Below are 26,888 nucleotides of genomic sequence, written 5' to 3'. Positions count from 1 at the left end.
TTTATTTGTCTGTTCCTATTTGTTTATTTTTTATGTTTATATTCTTTACGTTTTTAAAAGATGGCAACAACAATTAAAACGACACCACACACACACACACACACACACACACACACACACTTTTTGTGATAGAGAACTGCAGAGAAGGCTTGATTCCATTTTACCCTCACCTCCCAGCTTCCCCAGCTCCATGGCCCTCGCTCACTCCCACACTACTACTCTTTAGAGTAGGAGCTGGTCCCATTGTCTCTTTTGCAAGGTGCATCACAGCTTGTTCCCTGCAGGTTTAGGTTAACTTTCCACCTAGACTTCTTTATGTCAGAAAGGCAAGAGGATGTTCTGTTCTCTCATTTGAGTTGTTTTTTTTTTTTTTTCTCCCTCTCATAAAGAAAACCCGGTTCTTGAAGGTTTTTCTCACAAAATCTGTCAGAAAAATAGAACGCCCACTCGCACACAGGACACCACGGGGCTGAGGACAGGACCGGCAAACATCCCTGGGACCCTCCTAAGTTAACTCCTGGAACCAGAGCACAGGGACTCTTGAAGCCCAAGAGCTGCCGCCTGAGGCCTCCAGACAGACGGCAGGGACTGGGCTGTCCCCAAACCGGGCTCCGGGGGCCCGAGGCAGGCGATCTTGAGCCGGGTCTCTGGGGTCTCCCTGTCACGTGTTCCCGAGGCGCTTCCAAAGCCCCGGCGCGGGGCCCCTCCTTCCCACCGCCGCCTCCAGGTCCTGCTCCTGCCGCCGCCGCCACCGCCGCGGCCACGAGCAGATCGACCGCGCTCAGCCACGCATCCCGGACTCCAGGCACCAAAGGCGGCCGGGGCGTCCCAAGGAGGTACTCACTCCAGGCCTCGCCTGCCCCCACCCAGAGCCCGGGTCCCTATCCTGGGTTTTGGAGCATCTTGCGGTTTCCAAGAAGGTAGTGCGCGCCCGCGGAGGCAGCGCTGTTGGGAAAGGGGATGGAGGTGGAGAAACCGCAGTAGTCAGGCGGGAAGGGAGTGCGGGGAAAGGGTGGCAGCTGAGTCCTTCCTCGGCCGGCAGCTTCCTCCGTGGAGCAGACTCCTGCCAGACCCTACTGATGCTCCCGGGAGGGTCCCAAGGATGGGGAGGAGGGATGGACGGAGTGCTGTCCCAGCTTGGGGGAGCCCGGGTCACAGCACAGTGGGCGTCTGAGGTGGGGGAACCACGGCCCACGGTGTGCCCGAGCCGGTTTTCAGCCCCAGCCGAGCTCCGGTGGTGCCCGGGATGGGGGTGCGTGGACCCAGCTGCCTCCGCGTCCCGCAGCTGGCCACACACACCGGGAGGTAGCTGTGCACTTAGGTTTGCAAGGTGGCCTGTGAGTCAGCGGCACAGGAATTAGCCATCCACACACCTGCGTTTCAGAAAAAAGGGATTCTTAAGTGTTAAGTTTACAGACCTGTAGTTTAGCTATTCAAAGAACATGCTGTTAGATGGAAGCCAAAAGAAGAAGAAGAAAAACAAAAGGTTTGCCATAATCTGTGACAACTGCCTAAGACTGAATGCATTCCAAATGCCTAAAGGAGAGAGACATTATGTTGTTAAGAGTGTAGAAGAAGTAGAAAGATGGTGGGTAGTTGCATGTTTGTTAGCGGAACAGGGCTGTGTTTATTTGTCCGGGAATGTGTTTTTTCCCCCATTCGAGATTTTTGCCTCGCAGAACAACACACCACGAGAATACGTAGAGGCACAGAATTGTGCCATGGCTTCAAGTCCACACCGAACAGCAGCTGACATCTTATCTCTAGAGGAGATCTACACATGTTCAACATTGGCATCTTTCCAAAGAAGCATGTCCACATTTTTTATTAAGCAGGGAATTACCCTGACAGGGAAATCTTTAGTCCACATATAGATCAGTCTCTCTGTGTCCTTTGCTTCACTGTAATTTCTACTCTTCTTCCTTGAAGAACTTATGTATCTGCTTTCTCAGAACCCTTAAGGTTTGTTCAGACTTCACTTCTCTCGATGTCACATACAGACCAATTCATAAGAAAATCACAGTAAATCCTCACAACGACATTACTTTTGTAAAGTTACCACAGTTTAATGACCCTCTCTCTCTCTCTCTCTCTCTCTCTCTCTCTCTCTCTCTCACACACACACACACACACACACACACACACACACTGTGTTACTCAGGGAGCTGAACTTCAACATTCCAGGTGGAAATTGTGACGGTGAGGAAGCTTGCCAGTGTCAAAAAGAGAATGAACAGGGTGTAGAAGTGGGTAGAAATAAAGGACTCATGTGGTTTGACACATTCCTTTTCCTGCAATAATATTACTTTGTGTAACTGATAAAGCACCACGTCTTTCACACCTTCCAAAGTAACCTAAGGTGAATTAAGAATCCTTATGACATTGTCTTCATCATCTATAGAGTGTTTAAGATGCATAAAACCGTATTGTGAGGAGTTGGTGATGGCACTGTAGAAACACAGAGAATCATTACACAGATTGAGTTTCTGTGACTCTTTGTTGTTTTTCAAAAAGGAGAAAGTAAGGACGTAACTGGAAACAAGGAGAACTTTTGATTTGTTATTTATCTGTCTATTTTGATTTCAAAGTAGCTCCTCTACTTCACATTTTCAACTGTAAAACAGAAGACTTACATCTTATGGGGGCAAAACTGCCCAAGGGTTAAGCTGTCCTCCACCTAGAAGGAGGCAGTTTTAAAGAGAGCAATTACTGTGTCCCACACTCATTGCAGCATTTAGTCGTGAGAAGTCATTCCAGGGAGCTAAGATTTGCAGAAGGTACCTCCTGCTCAGCATACCGTAGCTGCCACGTATGTGGACGTGCATGTGTGATGGGCAGGTGATGTGGCCATCTTCACACTCAGAACAGCGTGCTGAGCATAGTAGGTGTTCAGTAAATACTTGCTTAGTGGCAAGGAGCGACTCAGATATTCACTAAAGTGGCTTCCATTTTAATACGTTGATTTCCACCTTCTCAGAGAAATAACTTAGGAAAGAAATGCTATCGTCCGTCTTTCTGCACTGTCCAGTGAGTCCTTTCGACAGTACTCTGTGATCTGCCGAGAAGCGAGGAGCTTTTTAACAAATGCAACAGTGATTCTCACATGTTTAAAACAGGCATGTTCTAGGAACAACTGTGTGGTCTGCTATGCATCTTCATATTACTAAAGAGAAGGCTGTAATGTTGTTCTTGATAGCTTTACTTTCCTGTTGGCCATGCGTCTTTATCAATGAAGACACTACATTTGAGTAGTTGAAGTGTTAAGCTGTCATTATTTCTTATACAGATATCTCATTTCAAGCTATTTAAACCTCCAATTTCAGTGGATATTCATATGTACACAAATATGCACACACATAGCCAGACTGTACCCTGAGAACCCCCCAGAGCCATTCATTTCTGTAATTTTAAATCTGGAAACATTAAGCCACCTTTCCGAAAATGATTAGTGGCAAATATTTAGTGTTAATTTGTCTGACATATTTATTAAGCTTCTCACGTTCACTATAATAATGGATACCCTTTCCTATCTTTAATCACATATAATCTAATCAAAATATAAGGCCTTATGTTTGAGGAATGATATGACTTTTGACCCCAAACTATATACATGTATGGGAATATAGTGTGCTTGTGCTGGAGTCTGAGTTCACTATCTTATACATGCTAGAGAAGCATTCACTCCACCAACGAACTTTAGCCTTGGTCCTTCAAAACCATGTGTTTTTGTTGAAGGAAAAACCAGGCTGCATTTCTTTATTCTCTAAAAAATTGACAGCAATTTTATTCTGAATGATATATAGAAAGAAAGCACAAATCCATTGTAGATGTCTCTGTCCAATTTGTCCCTTATCCTTGCTTTGGTTATAGAAAAAAAATTCAATTAGTGACTACTGACCTATCACAAGTTTAAGAGAAAGAGGTTGATTCAAAAAAGTGAGTCAAAAAAAAAAAAGTGAGTCAAAAGTGCATCCAAGCAGAAGAACTGTTACAAACAGCCCATGTGCATCTCAGGTATAAATAGGATCATGAACAAGCCACATGGAACCCAGCGGTCATCAGAACTCAGGAAATGGGTTGAAGCACGAGTCAAGGCTGCTTTCGTTAGAAGCACACTGACTTACGCAGTTGCTGGAAGGCTATTGTGTAGTCAGATGGTGAGTGGGATGATTCAGCGACCGCCTGAGTCACTTTTCTATCCGCTATCCTCTTTCCCTTGAGTCAGAGCCGATGGAAATTATTGGTTAGGGTCCACAGACAAATGAACCAGGTCTGGAGCTTTTGGGTGGTTTTAGCTTTGGATGAGTGTGGTTAGCGTCAGAAAGTTGTCCCGGCAGTGTGGAGTCAGTGGTAGAAGTTCCCAGGAAAAAGAAGTCCAACTTTGCTTATACAATAATCACTATGTGAATACTGCTGTGCATGAAAATAAAGCCAGTCTTAGTTTAAAATGATTCTCTGTGAACAAAAGTATCCTAGTTTGGAAAAGTATTGAATCAGAACATGTAGGCCCCTCAGAAATTGAAGAGAATATCGTTTGCTAGGATTTTAGTAATTTTCAATTATGGCTGCAGAAATAAGTAGGCATACATACATTGCTATAAAATAAAAGTCTTTCTTAACTGCGTGTGTGAATGTGTATCTATCATCTATCAATTATCTATTATCTATCAATGTAGCATTTGTCTATCATCTATCAATGATCTATCTATCATCTATTTCTCTAGAGTTCTATGACAGAATAAGTTTAACAGGTTTAATTAACTTTTGCAGTATTGGGTTTCATGAGGAGATTGTTGTTTGGAAACTGAAAGTGCCCTGGGGCATGTTGTCATGTCTGTACTCCCAATATTTCAAAGACTGAAGCAGGATAATGGGATGCTCAAGACCAGCCTGGGCAACACAGTGAGAACCTGTCTCAGATAAAATAATAATAATAATAATAATAATAATAATAATAATAATAATAATACTAAAAGGTCTCAGCTGTTTTTTAAAAAGATAGTTTTTTTCTTTTGGCTGATGTGTGAGGGGCTACCTCTCGCTGCATCGAGCAGTGGCAGTCTCTAACATATATGGAGATGAAAGGGTAAGTTCTGCGGTAGGATTGTCACTGATTGCACTTGATATAAAACATCTTGTGAGGCCTCATTAGTTTCGCTTCTACATTTAAATTTAAAATATGATTCTTTCTGGGAACAATATGAACTCATGGGATCCTTTTTGAACTGACATTTGTAAGTAGTTTTTAGACTAAAAAACAGACAATCTGTTTTTCAGTAGCACAGTCAGTCAGCCCACAGTTCAAATTCGTAAGATTGAGAACTAACGTGGAGGTTTTTGGTCAGCTTTCTGAGCCTTTAATGAATGAATGAATGCTGTATATACGTAGGTTCTGGAATAATGCTGTATGTATGGAAAGCTTCAATTTGAACATAGTATGAAATAGATAACATTTTGATCACTAAATTTTTGTTCGGATTTTTTATCCCTTCATAAATATTTGGCATTCAGTGGTAAAGTTACTTTGCCATGTGCTGTGGTGGGCAGCAGGGAGAGTAAGGGGTGCCTTGCGCTTTCCATTGCTTAGAAGCAAATACAGTACACTGGACGGATGATGATGGCTACGTGAAGCAGACCGCAGCACCAGTGATAGAAAGCTGTAATGTCCCTGGCATGAGAGTCCTAAAGCGATCATGTCCAACTTAGCATCTGACATGGGTGACTTCACAGATGTTTTTATTATCATATGGTGATTATTCATAACAACCAGTTTCATTATAATATCTTCATACATGAACCTAATACATTTGATCATATAACTCTAATACCTTCTCCGTTCCCTCTTCCTTTTTCTCAATTACCTGCATTCTAGTTTCCTGCAATGAGTGTGTGTGTATATATATATATACCAGTGATGTTTCAAAGGCATTAGAGAAGATCTGTTTACAGGAGAAGCAGCATATTAACAATGGCTACATCTCTGAAGAAAATCCCTCTTCCCCATCAATCATTAAGTGGCTATAAAACCTGAGGTAGGGTTGGGGTCCCACAAACCTCTCTTCCTTCTTCAGAAGGGTGTGTGCAGACCCATTCTTGTACAGAACTTGTGTAGATAATCATAGCTGCTAAGAGTTCAAGAGAGCGACAACCATGTCATGCTCTGACATCAGCACTCCACACCACTCCTCTGACTTACTGTCTCTCTTAGGTTCTTTCTGTCCCGTCTTCTACAACATTCCCTGAGACTTAGATTAAGAAACAGATGCAGGACAGTGATTTTTAGGTTTAATCTTGATAAGAAAGAAAAGATTTTAAAAGGTAAGATTATAGACTAATGTCATACTTTAGGCATCTTGACTAGAGAATAATAGTATTCTGCTATTATAAATTGCATATCAATGTTTTTCTCTACATTTTTTCTCTTTCATTCCTTCTGTTATTCCTGAAATAAAATTGAAAACAAAGTTTGTGATGAGCAGAAGTTAATGGTGTATGAAAGTGGTAGACTTAAGTTTTCTGTAATTATCATTGCTGACTTTGTACCACTCTTTGAACCAAATAACAGGTGCTTTATTGACCATAGAGGTTTGCAAGGGAATTGGGGAAAGTTCTAGAATTTAGTTTTGTTCTGATTATGTTAAAGTTACAGTAGTGTGTGATTTTTCTTCAAGCTGCTAATGGATGTCATCTTATTCCAAGCAGGACTCTAGTATGGATTTGGAACTTGAAGAGCATTTTAACAAGACATTTGTCACAGAGAACAATACTGCCACCAGTCAGAATGCCGCCTTCCCCTTCTGGGATGACTACAGAGGAACAGAGAACAATACTGCCGCTGCTCACAATGCCGCCTTCCCTGTCTGGGAGGACTACAGAGGCAGTGTAGATGATTTACAATACTTTCTGATTGGGCTTTATACATTTGTAAGCCTCCTTGGCTTTATGGGAAACCTACTTATTTTAATGGCTGTTATGAAAAAGCGCAATCAGAAGACTACAGTGAACTTCCTCATTGGCAACCTGGCCTTCTCCGATATCTTGGTAGTGCTGTTTTGCTCACCGTTCACGCTGACCTCTGTCCTGCTGGATCAGTGGATGTTCGGCAAAGCCATGTGCCATATTATGCCTTTCCTTCAGTGTGTGTCGGTTCTGGTTTCTACTCTGATCTTAATATCAATTGCCATTGTCAGGTACCACATGATAAAGCATCCTATATCTAACAATTTAACAGCAAACCATGGCTACTTCCTGATAGCTACTGTCTGGACCCTGGGCTTTGCCATCTGCTCTCCCCTCCCAGTGTTTCACAGTCTTGTGGAACTGAAGGAAACCTTTGGCTCAGCATTGCTGAGCAGCAAGTACTTGTGTGTTGAGTCATGGCCCTCTGATTCTTACAGAATTGCTTTCACAATCTCCTTATTGTTAGTTCAGTATATCCTGCCTTTGGTATGTTTAACAGTAAGTCATACTAGTGTCTGCAGGAGCATAAGCTGTGGATTGTCCCACAAAGAAAACAGACTGGAAGAAAACGAGATGATCAACTTAACTCTCCAGCCATCCAAAAAGAGCAGGAACCAGACAAAAACCCCTAGTAGCCAAAAGTGGAGCTACTCCTTCATCAGGAAGCACCGAAGAAGATACAGCAAGAAGACGGCATGTGTGTTACCCGCTCCAGCACGACCTTCCCAGGAAAACCACCCGATAGTTCCAGAAAACCTAGGCTCGGTCAGAAGTCAGCTGTCTTCATCCAGTAAGGTCATTCCAGGGGTCCCAATCTGCTTTGAGGTGAAACCTGAAGAAAATTCAGATGCCCACGAGATGAGAGTCAAGCGTTCTATCACTAGAATAAAAAAGAGATCTCGAAGTGTTTTCTACAGATTGACCATACTGATACTCGTGTTCGCTGTGAGCTGGATGCCCCTCCACCTTTTCCATGTGGTGACTGATTTCAACGATAACCTTATTTCCAATAGACACTTCAAGCTTGTGTACTGTATTTGTCACTTGTTAGGCATGATGTCCTGCTGTCTTAATCCTATCCTATATGGATTCCTTAATAACGGGATCAAAGCAGACTTGAGAGCCCTTGTACACTGCCTCCACATGTCATGATTCCCTTTGTTTACCAAGGAACAAAGAAATGTGGAGACTGTCTATAACACATTTGTACCAATTGATGTAATGTATTCATTTAATTTACATAAAAGTGTTCTGGGTTCATAATGTATGGAAGATCATTTTCATGTCAGAATATGGTTAATTCATCTAGTTGTACAGAGTCAGTGTTAGTCTAATCTGTAATTTCATGTTTTGAAGTAGTTGCATTTCCTTCTATTACATGGCACTGGTGATAAATGGGTGACACTTCATTTAGTGTAAAAGTTATAGCAAACCAAGTTGATATTTTGAACAAAAATGTAAGAAGCAAAAAGGTTGTCTGAAAGAATATTTAAAAGCAGATTTAAGGAATTTCTATTATCTAGATATCCTCATTTCTACTTTGCAGGCCTCTTAATATTTTTTAAAATGGTACAAAATATTTAATATGCCCAAAAGTCAGAACTCTATTACACATGTATATGTAATTATAAATTTACAGAATGATTCTCTATTATTGAAGATTGGTAAAACTGTCAATTTAACCTGGCTGTTCTACTGCTACTAATTAACTTATCAAGTACAAATAGGTTTTTAACTCTTGTTTAGATTTATTTCACATTAACCACTGTCAAATAAAGGTTGTTTTCCTATACACCTTTAATGTTCTAAAATGTGAAGTCTAAATGGTGTCTGCATTTCTAATTATTAAATAACTCATAAGACTATATTTAAGAGTCTGCAAATGGTATGTTTAGTTAGTGTTAATATAAATAAAAGTAAATAATTGATTTCATGTTATTTCTATGTTGTATGCATGTTAGGTATCATGTCTTGCTACAGTGAAAACAAACTGATCTATTTGATGTGTTTCTTCATTTGAGCATGTTTCTTGCTCCTGTTAGTTGTTTGGTTGGTTTTATTTGTACAACTGAAGATGGAACTGAAGGCCTTGTACATGCTAGCAAGTGTTCTGTCCCTGTCTGTAGCTCTTAGCCAGGGAAAAGTCCTATAAAAATAATTGATGATTGGCATATATAAGCCAGATGTGCAAAGCAGTATTGGTGTCTTTAGTATTTATAACTGATTTAAGTGTTCCCCTGCATTGACTCCTGTTACCCACAAGGGAAAACAGGAAAACAAACAGACCTTCCAAAAGACTCCTTAGGTTTGCAAGAAACAGGTAATGCTTATGTTTACTCAATTAAAAGCCCCAAATCTTTACAAGGGGTTTCTTTCTGCACTATTCTTCATTCCTCAAAGAAGTCTATGAATAGCAGAACTGCTGTGGATTTCTTGAGGAAATGGTGCTTGGTCACCAGATGGTCTCTGATGGGCTTCAGCTGACCTTGCTCCAGCCTCTTTTCTGCTGTATAATGTGTGCTCCCGTAGTGAAGTTACAGCCTTATAGACAGCAGGGTAGAACTTCAACACTGAGTCTCAGCCACACTTAGCTGTATTTCCAAGAGTCAGGGACATCACCCTCGATCAAGCCTGGGAGCTGTTGGGACATTTTATAATCATCCCTGAGATTCATGAGAATAAATGAAATTCCCACAAGGGTCTCAAAGGACTGATGCCAGCAGCGTGGCTGGCTCAGGCCTTATGTCTGCCATACCACCCTTCAGTGTCTAGCTCACATCTGCACATGAACATTCTGCTTTCTTCTCCTTCTGTACACTTTCAGACAGGACCCTGACAACCATGTGCCCCATTTGCTTCTAGTTTCCCTGCAACCCGTCTGGAATTACATGACTGTCTTCCCATGTGTTTTCATCACTTTTGATAAGGGAGACAAACCTAGCTTGGTTTGGCTTTTCTTCCCCTCCTCATTGTTAATATTAGGGGCTTCTGTTAATTTGTTTTCATAGTAAGATGTCTCTCACTCTATTTTCCTACTTCTCTGCACTGTCTGTGTGAGGCTTAAAGTAAAGCTATGGTTAGAGCATCCAGGTTTATCTTTGGAAGTGAGGCTTGTATCGGGAAAACCATCTTGGAGTGTTTGGATCAAACTAATGTCTCACTACGGACAAAGGAGAGTCTTGGCAAGAGAACGGACTCTTAAAGCAGTAAGCATTCTCTCTTTCCCCAGGGCAACCAAGTTCAAGGTTAGGTGTTGTGAAATGGAAAGCAACACCAGTAAAAGACAGGGATATACACAGGGACCTAGCCCTTTTCTTTCTATAACCCAACAGAGAAAATGTGCAGTAATGGATAACGTCTCAGAATTGATAGTTGTTGATTGATGAATCTAAATAAACTAATTGGAGGCTGCTAAACTATTGAACTCAAAGGAAGCAATTTATCTTCCCTAACTAGAATGAAATGTTCATAATAATTGCAAGTTAAGAAGCTTCAATGGGGGCTGGAGATATGGTTCAGAGGTTAGGAGCACTGGCTGCTCTTCCAGAGGTCCTGAGTTCAATTCCCAGCAACCACATGGTGGCTCATAACCATCTATACACCTGACATGCAGGTGTACATGTGAGCAGAATTGTAAACATAATAAAATAAACCTAAAAAAAAGAGAAGTTTCAATGGGTTGTTGGCTAGAAGCCCGTGAAGCTGGGGCTCATGGTTTTAGAAAGTTAACATGAGTGATAATTTCCTCTGTGAATCCCTGTTTAGCGAGTTTAACAATCTTCACTTGGTCATTCCTCCATTGCTCAGTGGCTGATTATATTACCGTGTTTCACTTCTCTCCAGGGATGTGGCATATTTACTTGTTCAATAGCATCCTCCCCAAAACAAGACTGGGGGAAAAAGACAGAGATGAAATCATAAATAGTCAAGTTCATTACTTTTTAAGCAGTTACTTTAAAATATCTAATCCAGGAGGTGGGTTCAATTTTTGGCTATTTAGATTACTCCTGCTGTCTGTTATCCTGTACAGTGGGCAACAAAGTGCTGCACGAAAGAGAATAAAGACTGAGGAGAGTGTGAAAGGCAAGTAACGAAGACCTCCATGTCAAGAGTATTCTAGTCAGTCCATGCCTGCTGACCACCTGCTCCGGTGGTTGTCATGTGTCCTCTCTAACTCATGGGGAAATTTAATGGCCACTGTCTTAAGAGGAGATCCGTGGTGGAGACCTCCTTATTTCTGGCATAGGTGAGTTCCTCTAAGTGAGTGGCAATACAGGGGGTTTGGCTTCCTTGGGCCAGCTCTCTTACTTTCCTGTGATCCCTTGCCACACGAAACCTTCCGCTGTGTGGGGCGGTAGCATGAAGGCCTTCACCAGATGCCAGCACCTTGGAATTGTACTTCTGTTGTGCATACAACTGCAAGCAGTGCATTTCTTCATAACTATATCTTAATTTGTTTTTTATAATTTATTTAATTTTATTTTATGTGCATTAGTGTGAAATTATGTGCATTAGATCCTTGGAATCAGCATTGCAGGCAGTTGTGAGCTGCCATGTGGGTGCTGGGAATTGAACCTGGGTCCTTTGGAAGAGCAGACAGTGCTCTTAACCACTGAGCCATCTCTCCAGCCCCTATGTCCTAATTTGTAATTATGTGTGATAGCAACAAAAGCCAGACTAAAACATGTAGTATTGACAGACCTCTTCTGAGTGCTTCAGATGTAACTGTGCAATCAAAGTTATTATATAATCAGCCCTTGAAAAATGGAGATAGGACTGAACAAAAACTAACTCACAAAGTAGGACTCCGTAGAAGAGCTCATTATTCATAATAAATTTTTAAAATCATAAATACCCGTCTTAAGGACTTCTACCAAAGAAGAATAGGAAGAGAGCCAGAGAACTGATGTCCTTTGATATTTTCCTTCTGAGAAGGAAATATATAAGAAGTACATTTTATATGAGAAGTATAAAAGCAATAAGGATATTGCTTATATAGGAATTATATAGGAATAATACAGTATGTAGATGAATGCATTACTTTGTAGGGCTGCTTATAACAAAGTATCACAAGCTGGGTGACATGAAAGAACAGAAATGATTGGCTCACAAGTCAACAAATAAGAAATATGAATTCAGTGTGCCCACAGGGTCGTACTTTGAACTTGTAGGAGTGTCTTTCCTAGTTACTGTGGCTAGCTGGCAGTCTCTGGTGCTGCTCTCATCCACATAGCTCCAATCCCTGTTCTTTTTACCCCATGAATCCGTACTAAGTTGCCACTCCAGCAGCATCTTAATTAGCTAACTCTATTAGCTAATTTCATCTAAAATTCATGTGGGATTGTTCCAGAGTGCTCATTAAGTGAACACACAAACAGACAGACAAACAAACAGTGCCTGGAGGATGGAAAAAATCTCCAGAAAGGTGAGAGTGGCTCTAGTGGGAGTGGTGGTGGAGGACTTGACTGGGAAAGCATAGCCAGCTAGCTCTGCAAAATAAACAGTAAAGATCACCGCAAAGGGAGTGAGGCAAGGGACTCACACACTGACAATCCTCCGGTACTTAAAGCCGTGGGTAGGGATGCCCAGTCCAGATGTCCCCAGCTTATTTGTTTTTGTGCTTTGTTTGTTTATTGCCTCTTGTATTTGTAAATTGTACCTGTAAGAAAGTCGTGTCCAGGGGACACTACTATTCATAACAGCAGAGTCCTTCATGTGCAGTGAAATCCTAACTGATCACAGTTGAGTGTGGGACTCAGATCATCTGGGACACTCTGACTGCTGAGCTTGCTCTCTAGGCACCTGCTGCATGAATCAAGCTGATGCCATGACAGAGTCTGGTGCAAACAAGATACTTTCTCACCAAAGCTAAAAAGCCAGAGCTCTTTAGACTGACCACGCTCTGTGACACTCTCAGATCCACAGCAGAAGCATTTCTGAGAATGGTGAGAAAAGGTTGTAGAGATATTACAAGTGTCCTCGTGTTTTATACATAAAAAATCTTATTCCTGGTATTCTGCCTGAAATACAGACCTCAGCCTTATCTGTCATTTCTGGCCTGATCTAACTTAATCTCTTACCCAACTTAATAGGTATTTTCTGCAGAAATATTAATAATCTTTAGTATAGGATACTATTCTAGACAATATTACAGCGACAAAATGTATCTATACAACTGTTTAACAAAAACCTTTAGTATATTTTTCTTAATGCACATAGCTCCAAGGTTTATGAATATACTGTCTGTATACCTACTACTCACACATCTCCACCAATCACACTCTAATGTATAGTTTTTTGTGTACTGAGTATATGTTACTTGGTGCTGATGAAATGGCTCAGCAGGTGCAGGTGTCCGCCTTCAACCCTGGCAAACTGGGTTCAGTCCTTGGAACACACATGGTAGAAGGAGAGGACCGACTCCTACAAGTTGTCCTCTGACCTCCATGTGTTCTGAGGTTTGTGGAGCACCCCTACCCCCGCCAGTTCTCCCTGACCTTTATGTCTGTATGCACGCAAGACCTATCACACAGTTTTAAATCTCCTAGTTCTCTCCTGTTTTTTCTTAGATGTCAATTTAGGTATACTTGTTACATTTAAATTCTCGGTCCTTGAGATAGACGGATTACCGATAGATTTTCATTTTCAGCATCACAGCTTTGATGGGGCTTAAGTGCCTGGACATCATGTGACAAGGGTTGCAAGTGACTTCTCTGAAGGGAGCGCTGCCTCTGTGAAGGCTCATCCACACAGGGGCAGATGGGCAAGCAGAGCAGCATTTGTGAGCAGATGTCAATCCATTCTCCTCATTGATTCATGCTCCGTCTCCAGCTTCCTTTATCAGAAAGAACCAGAACTAAAAGCTAACACAGGAAGCACTGGGCTAGTGACTCATCTGACGAACTGCAAAGGGCTCCTCTATCCCCATCATGGTCATCACTACTAACCGGGAATTCTTTTTTTAATGTATTTTTTAAAATTATTATACAATTATATTATCTCCTCTTCCCTTTCCTCTCTCCAGCCATCCATGTATTTTTCCCTTGCGCTTTCTTAAATTCATGGTTTCTTTTTACCTATTTTATGCACACTTGCACACACACACATACACACACATTTGTAAATACATAAATATGATCTGCTCTGTCCACTGAGGGCAGGCAAGAAAAATCATGTTGCTCTTCCAGATGACCCAAGTTCCGTTCCGAGCACCTACGTCAGGTCTCTCATAATTTGTAGCTACAGATAGTTATATCTATAAGTCCAGCTTCATGCAACACATCATTCTCTTCTAGACTGTGAAGGCACCAGATACATAGTCACACACACATACACCCAAAATATGATATAAACAAATCTTTAAAAAAGAACATTGGCTAAACCACAAATTAGTGAGGCGATTAAGTATGATAGATGATGAATATAAAGCTGTCTTATTCAACAACTTTTTAATTAGAAGAATTATTTAATTAACATTTTGTATATCATGCTAAGATATCTTACCATGGTAAGATAAACACCGTTTTCAAAGTTTATTTTCCTACTTATTTACTCACATGTCTATGGGTACTAATGTGCACCAGCACACACGTGGAGGGCAGAGGATATTTGTAGACATCTCTCCTTCCACCAGGTTGGTCCCAGGGATTGACACCCACGACCTGGCTTGGTGTCCCCTTTACCTGCTGAGTCATCTCACCAGTTCCTAAATAGAATCTTGTTAGATGGAGTAAACAACTGGACCATTGTGCTGTTTGGTAATTGATTATTTGAATTCACAATAAAGCTTTCATAGAAATGTTCTATTAAAAAAAAAGCCTAAACTTCCAATGTATTTAGCTATTTAGAAGCGAAATGCAAAAATACTTCTTTTAAGATTTGAATTTATGAAGTGCAAGATTAAAATATTTCAGAAATCACCTTGTAGAGGCAGGTTTGTAGAAATATTTTTAGCATATTGTTGACTTCATAAATATTTGCTAGACTCTAAATAGCTGTTAAAGCACACCTCCCATCAAAGAGCATTTTCTTTTATTTATTTATTTATTTATTTATTATTTATTTATTTTTTTCAATGCAGTTTATTCAGGAACCTTGAACAATCATCGGACCCTGGGAAAAGCCAGCCCACAGCTTAAATAGCCTCTGGGTAGCCAACCCCAGCGTGCCACGTGGGCAATGCAGAGAGGTCCACATACATGGAAGCAAGCCAGATCCTCAGCCTTAGCCAAATGTGGAGCTGTTTGTGACAGAGAGCATTCACCATCAGGAAGGTGGAAGGCGGAAACCAGCTCCATCTTTAAGGCGCGGCATTACACAGCTCTCTACAGTTCCCCCTTTTTGTTTTAGACACATCAGGCAAGAGTAGAGGTCTGATCTCTGATATTAGAAATAAATTGGGACTTTGTACCGATGTTCATTTAGGTGTCATCCACCCAAAGAGCATCAGACCTGTCCGATACCTTTTTCTCAGAGGCGGGACCTGGGGCATCAACCCGCATGCAATCAGACATGCTCTTCTCTGGGTCGAAAGCGGCTGACCCTGAGTGCAGTGCTTAGCCTCGCATCCTGAGCATAACATTTTAGCTTTTTATGGTAGCCAACCATGCTTGGGGAGACTGTCCTGCTTCAATGGCTGTAAAGGCCTGAATGGTCATGGCTGCATTACGCTGTTGTGAGACTCTAATCTTGCATATACACCACAGGCAAACCAAGGAGACCAACACCAGAAGGCCTGCTAACACTCCCAGGCCCGCCCATTCCTTCAGATGATTCATGGCTGCAGCAATCCATGGTGATAATCCTGTGGCTAGTCCTGCGTCCACTCTGGTAGAATTTACCGTGACAATGGCCACTCACAGCTGCTCCATCGTAGTATCGAATTCTCCAGTCCAATTACCTAAAATATAGCTAGACAATTGTTTAGACAGATTTGCAGCACAGGAAAAATTCTCATGTTGTATGCTAGTGACACAAAGTCCAGCATACTTTCATTGACAACCCGGTTGAGCCATTTGCCATAGGGTATCAATTTGCTCCTGCACGAGGTCAATCCTCTGATTGAACGCCATCAAGCCTCCTTTTAGTTGAGCATTAATTCCTTTTTGTACATCTAAGGCATGATCTACATTGGCTAAAAGATTATTCAGGGTCTGAGCAGTCTGCACAGTATGACTCATGGCTAATGCCACGGTGGTAGCTCCAACAGCCGCCAATGAGATGGCAGTAACAATGGTGGCTGTAGTTCCAAGATCCCTTTTCTGTCTGAAGAGAATCATAGCGTGAGGGGCATCAACGGGCACAGGCACCCATCGAGGCATGCGAGTAACTAGGGCATACCTAAATTCACTAGCATTCCAGCATTGGGCAAAAAGCAAGTATCATCACCACAATTACTTGGCTCTATCTGGCTAATAATGAATAAAAATGGGGGATATAAACAAACAGGTGTGGGCTTATAGGAAATATTATGAGAAGCCTTAACCCCCTCGTTGGAACATCTTGCATCAGTTCTAGAACTAGCAGTGGTGGTGTCCGAGGTCTGAGTAGGTTCAGGAGACCATTGCCCCCAGGGGCGAGACATGCTCCATGTAAATTGACTAACTCCATGTTTTGCTCCACTTTTGAAAGTCATTTAAGGTTCTTAAATTATTCCCCCCCCTTTTTTTAAATTTTTCCTCAATTACACTTTATTCATTCTGCATCCCCCTATAAGCCCCTCCCTCCTCCCCTCCCAATCCCACCCTCTCTCCTCCCTCTGCATGCATGCCACTCCCCAAGTCCACTGATGGGGGAGGTTCTCCTCTCCTTTCTGATCTTAGTCCATCAGTTCACATCAAAACTGGCTGCATTGTCCTCTACTATGGCCTGGTAAGGCTGCTCCCCCCCCAGGGGGAGGTGATCAAAGAGCAGGCCAATCAGATTATGTCAGAGGCAGTCCCTCTTCACATTACTATGTAACCCAATTGGACTCTGAACTGCCCTGGGCTACATCTGTACAGGGGTTCTGGGTTATCTCCAAGAATAGACCTTGGTTGGAGTATGAGTCTCAGGGAAGTTCCCTGTGTTCAAATTTTCTTGTTCTGTTGCTCTCCTTGTGGAGACCCTGTCCTCTCCAGCTCTTACTATTTCCCAGTTCTTACATAAAATTCCATTCACTCTGCCCAACAGTTGCCCATCAGGCTCAGCATCTGCTTTGATAGTCTGTAGGGCAGAGGGTTTCAGAGGCCCTCTGTGGTAGGTTCCTAGGTTGTTTCCTGTTTTCTTCTTCTTCTGATGTCCATCCTCTTTGCCTTTCCGGATGGGGATTGGACATTTTAGTTAGGGTCCTCTCTCTTGCTTAGTTTCTTTAGATGCACAGGTTATAATGGGTTTGTCCTATGTTGTACGTCTATATGAGTGAGCACAACCTCTCCAGCATGTGTTGTCACTTGAGTTTTTGATCTTGGCCATTCTCATGGGTGTAAGGTGAAATCTCAGGGTTGTTTTGATTTGCATTTCCCTAATGGCTAGTGAGGTTGAGCATTTCTTTAAGTGCTTCTTTGCCATTCGGTATTCCTCTACAGAGAATTCTTTGTTTAGCTCTGTTCCCCATTTTTTAAGTGGATTACTTGGTTTGCTGCTTTCCAGCCTCTTTAGTTCTTTATATATACTGGATATGAGTCCTCTGTCAGATAAAGGGTTGGTGAAGATTGTTTCCCAATCTGTAGGCAGTCACTTTGTTTTGGTGATGGTCTCCTTTGCTTTGCAGAAGCTTTTCAGTTTCATGAGGTCCCATTTATTGATTGTTGCTCTTAGAGCCTGTGCTGTTGGTGTTCTGTTCAGGAAGTTTTCTCCTGTACCAATGAGTTCTAGGGTATTCCCCACTTTTTTTTCTAGCCGATTTAATGTGTCAGGTTTTATGTTGAGGTCTTTGATCCACTTGGACTTCAGTTTTGTGCAGGGTGATAAGTATGGATCTATTTTCATTTTTCTACATGTAGACATCCAGTTGGACCAGCACCATTTGTTGAAGATGCTATCTTTTTTCCATTGTATGGATTTGGCGCCTTTGTCAAAGATCAGTGTCCATAAGTGTGTGGGTTTATTTCTGGGTCCTCTGTTTGGTTCCATTGATCCACTATTCTGTTATTATGCCAGTACCATGCAGTTTTTATAACTGTTGCTCTATAGTACAACTTAAGATCAGGGATGGAGATACCTCCAGAAGATCTTTTATTGTAGAGGATTGTTTTAGCAATTCTGGGTTTCTTGTTATTCCATATGAAGTTGAGAATTTTTCTTTCCAGGTCTGTAAAGAATTGTGTTGGTAATTTGATGGGAATTGCATTGAATCTGTACATTGCTTTTGGTAATATGGCCATTTTTACTATGTTAATCCTGCCAAGCCATGAGCATGGGAGATCTTTCCATCTTCTCATATCTTCTTCTAATTCTTTCTTCAGAGACTTGAAATTTTTTTCATACAAGTCTTTGACTTCCTTGGTTAGGGTTACTCCGAGGTACCTTATGTCATTTGTGGCTATTGTGAAGGGTGTTGTTTCCCTAATTTCTTTCTCAACCCTTTTGTCTTTTGTATATAGGAGGACTACTGATTTTTTTGAGTTAATTTTGTATCCGACCACTTTGCTGAAGGTGTTTATCAGCTGTAGGAGTTCCCTGGTAGAGTTTTTGGGGTCACTCACGTATACTATCATATCATCTGCAAATAGTGATAATTTGACTTCTTCCTTTCCAATTTGTATCCCCTTGATCTCCTTCAATTGTCTTATTGCTCTAGCAAGGACTTCCAGCACTATGTTGAAGAGATATGGAGAGAGTGGGCAGCCTTGTCTTGTCTCTGATTTCAGTGGGATTGCTTTAAGTTTCTCTCCATTCAGTTTGATGTTGGCTATAGGTTTGCTGTAAATCGCCTTTACTATGTTTAGATATGTGCCTTGTACCCTGATCTCTCCAATACTTTAAACATGAATGGATGTTGGATTTTGTCAAATGCTTTTTCAGCATCTAGGGAGATTATCATGTGGTTTTTTTCTTTCAGTTTGTTAATATGGTGGATCACATTGATGGATTTCTGTATATTGAACCATCCCTGCATACCTGGGATGAAGCCTACTTGGTCATGGTGGATGATATCTTTGATGTGTTCTTGTATTCGGTTTGTGAGTATTTTGTTGAGTATTTTTGCATCTATGTTCATAAGGGAGATTGGCCTGAAGTTCTCTTTTTTTGTTGGGTCTTTGTGAGGTTTAGGTACCAAGGTGACTGTGGCTTCATGGAATGAGTTTGGTAATGTTGCTTCTGTTTCAATTTTGTGGAATAGTTTGAAGAGAACTGGAGTTAGCTCTTTTTTGAATGTTTGGTAGAATTCTGCGCTGAAACCATCAGGTCCTGGGCTTTTTTTGGATGGGAGACTTTCGATGACTGCTTCTATTTCCTTGGGAGATATAGGACTATTTAATTGATTTACCTGGTCCTGGTTTAGCTTTGGTAAGTGGAATGGATCAAGAAAATTGTCCATTTCATTTAAAATTTCAAATTTTGTTGCATATAGACTTTTGAAGTAAGTCCTAATGATTGTTTGGATTTCCTCAGTGTCTGTAGTTATGTCCCCCTTTTCATTTCTGATTTTGTTGATTAGGATGGTGTCTCGCTGCCTTTTAGTTAGCTTGGCTAAGGGTTTGCCTATCTTATTGATTTTCTCAAAGAACCAGCTCTTGGTTTCATTGATTCTTTGAATTGTTTTATTTGTTTCTAATTGATTGATTTCAGCCCTGAGTTTGATTATTTCCAGCCATCTACTCCTTCTTGGTGTGTCTGCTTCTTCTTTTTCTAGGGTTTTTAAGTGAGCCATTAAGTTGCTTGAATGCGCTGTCTCAAATTTCTTCTTGAAGGCACTTAGTGCTATGAACTTTCCTCTTAGCACTGCTTTCATTGTGTCCCACAAGTTTGGGTATGTTGTGTCTTCATTTTCATTGAGTTCTAGGAAGATTTTAATTTCTTTCTTTATTTCTTCCCTGACCCAGCTGTCTTTTAGTAGCAAGTTGTTCAGTTTCCATGTATGTGTAGGCTTTTTGCTATTTTTGTTGTTACTGAGGTCCAGCTTTATTCCATGGTGATCAGACAGAATACAAGGGATTATTTCAATCTTCTTGTATCTGTTGAGGCTTACTTTGTGACCAACTATGTGGTCTATTTTGGAGAAGGTTCCATGAGGTGCTGAGAAGAAGGTAAATTCTTTTGTGTTTGGGTGTAAGGTTCTGTAAATGTCTGTTAGGTCCATTTGATTCATGACCTCTGTTAGAGATATTGTTTCTTTGTTTAATTTTTGTTTAGTTGACCTGTCCTTTGTTGAGAGTGGGGTGTTGAAGTCTCCCACTATTAGTGTGTGTGGATCTATGTGTGGTTTAAGTTTTATCAATGTTTCTTTCACAAATGTGGGTGCCCTTGTATTTGGGGCATAGATGTTCAGGATTGTGATGTCTTCCTGGTGGAATTTTCTCTTGATGAGTATGAAGTGTCCTTCCCCATCTCTTTTGATTAATTTTGTTTGAAAGACTATTTTATCAGATATTAATATGGCTACTCCTGCTTGCTTCTTGCGTCCATTTGCTTGAAAAGCCGTCTTCCATCCCTTTACCCTCAGGTAATGTCTATCTTTGTGACTTAGGTGTGTTTCTTGTATACAACAGATTGCTGGGTTTTGTTTATGCATCCATTCTGTTAGTTTGTGTCTTTTTATTGGAGAATTAAGTCCATTGATATTGAGAGAGATTAATGACCAGTGGCTGTTAGATCCTTTGAATTTGATGTTGGCTGTGGTCATACGGTTGTGTGCTTGGTTGCTTTTTGTTTTACTGTAGTGGGGTTATTTATTTTCTGTGTTTTCTTGAATGTAGCTAGCTTTCTTGGGTTGTATTTTTTCCCTTCCAGTGTCTTCTGTAATGCTGGATTTGTTTGTAGGTATTGTTGAAATTTGTTTTTGTCATTGAATATCTTGTTTTCTCCATCTATGAGGACTGAGAGTTTTGCAGGGTATAGTAGCCTGGGCTGACATCTGTGTTCTCTTAGGGTCTGCATGATATCCTTCCAGGCTCTTCTGGCTTTCATAGTCTCTGTTGAAAAGTCAGGTGTGATTCTAATGGTTTGCCATTATATGTTACTTGGCCTTTTTCTCTTGCAGCTTTTAGTATTTTTTCTTTGTTCTGTATACTTACGGTTTTGATTATTATGTGGCGGGAGGATTTTCTTTTCTGGTCTAATTTATTGGGTGTTCTATAAGCCTCTTGTATTCTTATTGGTCTCTCCTTTAAGTTGGGGAAATTTTCTTCAATGATTTTGTTAAAAATATTTTCTGGGCCTTGGTGCAGGGAATCTTCTTTTTCCTCTATTCCTATTATTCTTAGGTTTTGTCTTTTTATGTTGTCTTGAATTTCTTGGACGGTCTGTGTCAGGAATTTTTTAGATTTAACATTTTCTTTGACAGATACATCTATTTCTTCCATTGTATCTTCCACACCTGAGATTCTTTCTTCCATTTCTTGTATCCTATTGGTTATGCTAACCTCTGTAGTATCTGCTTTCTTCCCTAAGTTCTTTCTCTCCACAATTTCTTCCATTTGTGTTTTTTTTTAATTTTTCCAATTGCATCTTCAGGTCTTTAGCTATTTTGTTGGTTTCCTTCCCCTGTCTGACTGTATTTTCATGTTTTTCCGTCAATTCCTTCAGCTGTTTGTTTGAACAATCCACTGTTTCTTTTATTTCATTCAGTGATTTAAGCATTTCCTCTCTAAAGGCCACAGACTGTTTGGCTGCAGCTTCCTGCATTTCTTCATGGATGGCCATAATCTCTTTGTCTTTAATTTCCTCCATTTCTTTACGGATAGCCATGATCTGTTTGTTTTTATCTTCCTCTAATTCTTTTTGTATTTTATTTGTTTCCTCTGTTATCTTCTTCATGAGCATAGATGTTAGGTCATCTCCTTGAATTTCATTTATGCTGGGGTGTCTAGGGCTATTTGCCCCTGGATAACTGGGTTCTGGAGATGCCATATTGCTCTGGCTTTTGTTGGTTTGACTTTTATGCTGTCCTCTACCCATTGGGCTATCTTAGTTGTTTGAATTTAGTTTCTGGTTGTTCCTGGACTGTTGTAGTGGAGAGAATCCCTTTGGCAGGAAGATGGTTTTTCCTGAAGGAAGCCTTTCCAGCTTTTTGGGTATAGTCACTGGATGTCCGGTGTTTTTCAGGAGTTGCTACAGCTCACCTCAGACATAGAGATCTGGGTAGTAACTGTGGTCCTGATTAGTGGAGAGGGCTCTCCTCTCACTGGGAGAAGTCCTGGAGACAGTTGCCCTCCTTCTGGGTTTCTTGCTGTAAATTTAGTGATCAACTGCTGTAACCTGTGTGTCCCGTGGTTTGGTCGGTTTTGTTAGGGATAACTGGTTGCCCCTTGGAGCAGTATCTGGGGGGTTGATCTCAGGGTTCCTGTTCTTTTATAGGTCTGAGGTTGGGGCTCTGTGTCCCAGAACCCCAAGAGGTAATTTGTGGCGGGTGAGTACTGCTCTGGTGTCTTGGGCGCACAGTTCTGCCTGTAAGGTGTATTTGGTACAATGCAGGCCTCTGCGCTGGTGGAGCGTGCGCCCACCTGCTAGTCTGCGGAAGCTGAGTTTCCGATCACTCTGTGCTCCCTGTTTGGGCCCAGATCTGTGATGGCTGGGTGTACTCACCTGTCTGCGATCTGTAGGCTGCTAGACTTTCCCTAGGTGACCCCAGCAGCATGGTTTCTTCCTTCCCTGTGGGGTCCTCTTTGGACAGGGGTTCCCAGTCCTTGTTGTACTGGGGTGCACAGCTTATCTGTACCGCTGAGCTGAGGGCGCAGATCTCTGCGGGGCAGGAGCTCAGTTGTGTTGGAGGTGGGTACCCGCCGTCCTAGAGACCTTCCGGGGATAGACTGGGTGACCCGTGATCAGTCTGGCAACTTTGATTCCCAGTGGGGTCCTCCCGCGGCTGGGACTCCCAGCCTCAGGCACCCTTGTGCTCACGGATCAGCCTGGGAAAGTGATTGGGACACGTATGCTTGGGGCTCCAACCCGGAGACACAAAGTCCACGTTACCCGGGATTTCTTCCGGGTTCTGGCTGGGTATCCGTGAGTGGACCCGACTGATTCCCACACCGTGGGAGCCTCCCCTCACCTGGGAAACACGATTGATGTAGTTTCAGGGCCCAGAGTTCAGTCTCCTGGTCTCTGCACGGCTAGTGCTGTCTTGCTTCTCAAACGCGGTGCTCTCCCCGCGCCGCCATCTTGGCTCCCCCGAGCATTTTCATTTATAAACTTATCATGTTATTCCAACTTCTATGAGAACATTCAATATCATATGTAAGTGTGAAAAAAAAATCTATTGAGAGTAGTAGTGAGTGTTGGTATAAGTCACTTTAATGTAACACTTGACCACATTTCCGTTGCTGTGACAGGAACACCGTGACCGACAGGACTTATGGAAAGGAAAGTTTACTCACGATTTACGGTTCCAAAGGCGAATCCATAACGCTGAGGGCGGCGTGGCAGCAGGAAGGCAGAAGCTGCAGTTGTGGTGCAGAGAGACGGAGCTGGAAATGGGGGGAGGCTCCAGACCCTCTTAACCCACATCCCCGAACAGTGCCATCAGCTGGGGCCACGTGTTCAAGTACAGGAGCCTATGGGAGCAATTCTCATTCAATAATCCTCCAGCGATGCACAGGATGTGTTCAAAGTCACTTCTAAAATTAAGAAATTAGCGCAGTAAGCTTCTCCTCGGAGAGTCCCAACAGACGCCTTAATTGTGCACACCTCCCGAATGAAGCGTGTGTGTGTGTGTGTGTGTGTGTGTGTGTGTGTGTGTGTGTGGCAATGCGCAGTCATGGAGGGAAGAGAAGTAGATAAAAGGCCTTCACCATCAGCACCAGCTCGCTCTCACGGTCTCCTCAGGATGCTGGAGTGGGCTTTCCCCACTCAGCGCTAACCATTTGGGTCCTCATTTCTAATCAACCTGTATTTGTTTCTTTCCTTATACTGCATTCGTATCTATATTTCCCCCCTGTATTTGGAAAGTGATTTTCCTTATCACCTTTTTAACACAGTTTTAAATTTTATTTTACATCCAGAGTAAAACTGGGACAGATGACTCCTACTTTCATTTTGATATTTCTTAAGAAGAAGAATGGAATTATGATAAAAAAAAAAAGATTTGATTATTTTTCCCCTAGGAGACCATAACGGAGAGGGATTTCTTGTTTGAACTTGGTCTCTGATGGAAGACCTGACTTGTTCAGATCATGCCATTGTCCGGGAAGGGTAGAGCAGGGAGGTTCTGAATTCAGATTCTTCTTTCAATTCTCAAGTCCTATATTGTCATTTTTTTTCTGTCTTTATTTCACACACACACAAACACTCACACACACAGACTTTTCTTTTGCTTTGTATATTCAGTAAGATAAATCACTTTAGATAATAATATGTAGTCAGACTTTTCATTACATTTCTCAGTATTTTAAAAGCTGTAGTAATTTATTAATTGAAAGAAATAGTGGAGCAGCAAAGGTAAGGTGAGTGAGCTAACGCTAAAGATGTGGCCAGGTGGCGTTGCTGTTTCTTTTACTTAGAAAATTCAGTGTTCTGTTTTAAATATATCCCACACAGGTTCATAATTACACAGGCATGCTTACTGGACGCATCAGACCACGAAACAGTATGGAACGACAGAAAGAGACACCTCTCCCTTCCAGTGTAAGGAAATGAGAAAAAATGGTTATCTGTGTTAGAAGCTGACATTTCTCTTTATAATTTTTGGGTTGCTACAGAAGCTCCTCAAAGCCCCAGAAAAAGGGCTCCTTTTCAGCAAACTCATCTTACACTGACTCTAGCAGCCAAGTCCAGAGTCATTTTGATAACTGCTCTTTTGAGACATAAGTAATGTAGCACGACATTTATTTATTAAAGTACACAATTTAGTGGGTTTTAAGTGTGGTCACAGAATTGTGCAACTAACATCTCTCCAAGGTTAAAACATTTAATCCACACAAAAGTCCTGGAATTCATTCACCATTCACGGTCATTTCTTATTTCCCTCTTCCATGTAAGTGGAACCAGCTTCATTGGATCGTGTAGTATGGTCAAGGCTCATCAATTTGACAACATTTTCGCATTTTTTTCACTGTCAATTTACTTTTTAGTTAATATTCTACTATTTCATACACCCCACGTCATTTCTCTCATCACCTGCTGACGGATAGTTAGGTTGCTAACATGATGTGGTTTCACTCGCAGTATTGATTTGCGCTCAGGGAGAGGCAATGGTGTTGAACGCTTTATACAGAATTGCTGAACACCCATTATATTCTCTTTAACATTATCCAGACTGTCTGCCAGTTTTAACCTGTGCTTTATTTCCTTGGATTGCAAGGAATCTCTACAGTCATAGTGTCTGCGGAGATGTTTTGTAGGAAAAACAGTTTTCCACACAAGAATGAGGTTGTGAGTCTGGTCCCCCAGCACTCACATAAAAAGCATGGCACATGCTTGTCATCCTAGCGCTGGGGAAGCAGTCAGTGGCTCCCTGGGGCTTGCTGCCTAGCCAGCTGTGAATTCCAGGTTCATGAAGAAACCCTGTCTCAAAGTTCAAGGTGGGCGTATCCTATCAAGTGTTGACTGAGTGCTCAGCCTGAAACAAGGCATGATCCCCTCTAAGACGTGGGCACCACTGCAGAAGGGACAGAAAGTACACAAGAGAAAGGAGATGGGGAAAAGGGCAAGACTCAGCCATTGAATTCATGAACTCACAGCAACCTGGAGGCCTGAACTGGATCTGCTTAGGAATGGACCTAATTACAACGAGGCATGAGTGGAGGAGGAGCTCAGGGGACCCCTCCCCTTAACTACTAAACCGACGGATTCAAAAGGTTTTACTTTCAATTGTGTACCCGCTAGGAACACTACCAGGCTCCAACGTCTAGTCCAAATCACAGCAGAATTAAGTCATAGGTATGAGAGAGACTTTTGGAGGGTGGGGAAGAGAGATAATAGGAATTGTACTGTACAGAAGGAATTGAAAGAAAGTAAAAGAAGGCAAGGTCGTTATAAAGGGAAATAGAGAAACCATAATGCATTATATACGTATATGATATGTCAAAGAACTAAACACAAAATACGATAAAGAAAGAAGGAGAATCTCTGGACTTCATATACATGTGTACATAAAATATACCTACACTATACACACAAGAGAAAGAGACAAAGAGAAACACAGAGAAAAGAGACACAGAGAGAACCAGAGAAAAAGAGACAAGTAGAGGAGAAAGAAAGAGACAGAGAGTGAGAGACAGAGAGAGAAAAAAGAGAAAGGAGAGAGGAGAAAAAGAAAGACAAGAGAGGAGAGAGAGGGGTGCTCTCTCATTCTGGGGTTTACTGTTTCTTTCTTGTTCTGATCTTCAAAGCACAGCAGTGTCATTTTCATGAAGTTCTGTTTGTCCAACTTGCCACTGTCACTCTAGAACGGCTGTAATCATGGAGAAGTGACTTCCGGAGCCCAGCTCATAAAGATGCACTCTTGACTTCTATGTGCTTAACATCTGTAATTCAAATATTTTTATTTACAAGCCATTTCTAATTAACTTAGTATGTATTTTGAGGCTGAAGTCAATAATCTTCACTTCACATGTGGATTTCCAGTTGCTTCAGCAATATTTGTTAAGAAGATTGTAATTTTCTTATTGAATCGTCTCGGCCATCCTGTCAAAAATGAACAGAGTATAAGCTTAAAGGTATTTCAGAACTTTGGATTCTGGTCTATTAACATACAGTAGCAATCTCTTTATGAAAACAATCACCTTGAATATCAAAATTGTATGTTTATTTTAAAATTAATTCAGAAAGTTTTTCAAGATTGCTTTGGA

General features: G+C 41.6%; 1 protein-coding gene across 3 annotated transcripts; it reads left to right on the top strand.

Moving 5' to 3' along the window:
* Nucleotides 1–480: 480 nt before the first annotated feature.
* Npy5r (neuropeptide Y receptor Y5) lies at nucleotides 481–9,257 on the top strand. Of its 3 annotated transcripts, none has more exons than XM_021659716.2 (2): nucleotides 481–836; nucleotides 6,703–9,257. In XM_021659716.2, exon 2 carries the CDS (start codon nucleotides 6,712–6,714, stop codon nucleotides 8,110–8,112), a length of 1,401 nt encoding a protein of 466 aa, XP_021515391.1. In that variant the 5' UTR covers nucleotides 481–836; nucleotides 6,703–6,711; the 3' UTR covers nucleotides 8,113–9,257. The 3 variants fall into 3 exon arrangements, with proteins under 3 accessions (XP_021515391.1, XP_060237845.1, XP_060237846.1); XM_060381862.1 differs by having other exon boundaries at nucleotides 6,700–9,257; XM_060381863.1 differs by having other exon boundaries at nucleotides 481–920.
* The last annotated feature ends 17,631 nt before the right edge of the window (nucleotides 9,258–26,888 follow it).

This window comes from Meriones unguiculatus, chromosome 4 (genome assembly GCF_030254825.1).
Source record: "Meriones unguiculatus strain TT.TT164.6M chromosome 4, Bangor_MerUng_6.1, whole genome shotgun sequence".
Classification (NCBI taxonomy): Eukaryota; Metazoa; Chordata; class Mammalia; order Rodentia; family Muridae; genus Meriones; species Meriones unguiculatus.
The sequence above is the reverse complement of the archived record's forward strand: the minus strand, read 5'-3'. Positions and strand labels throughout refer to the sequence as shown.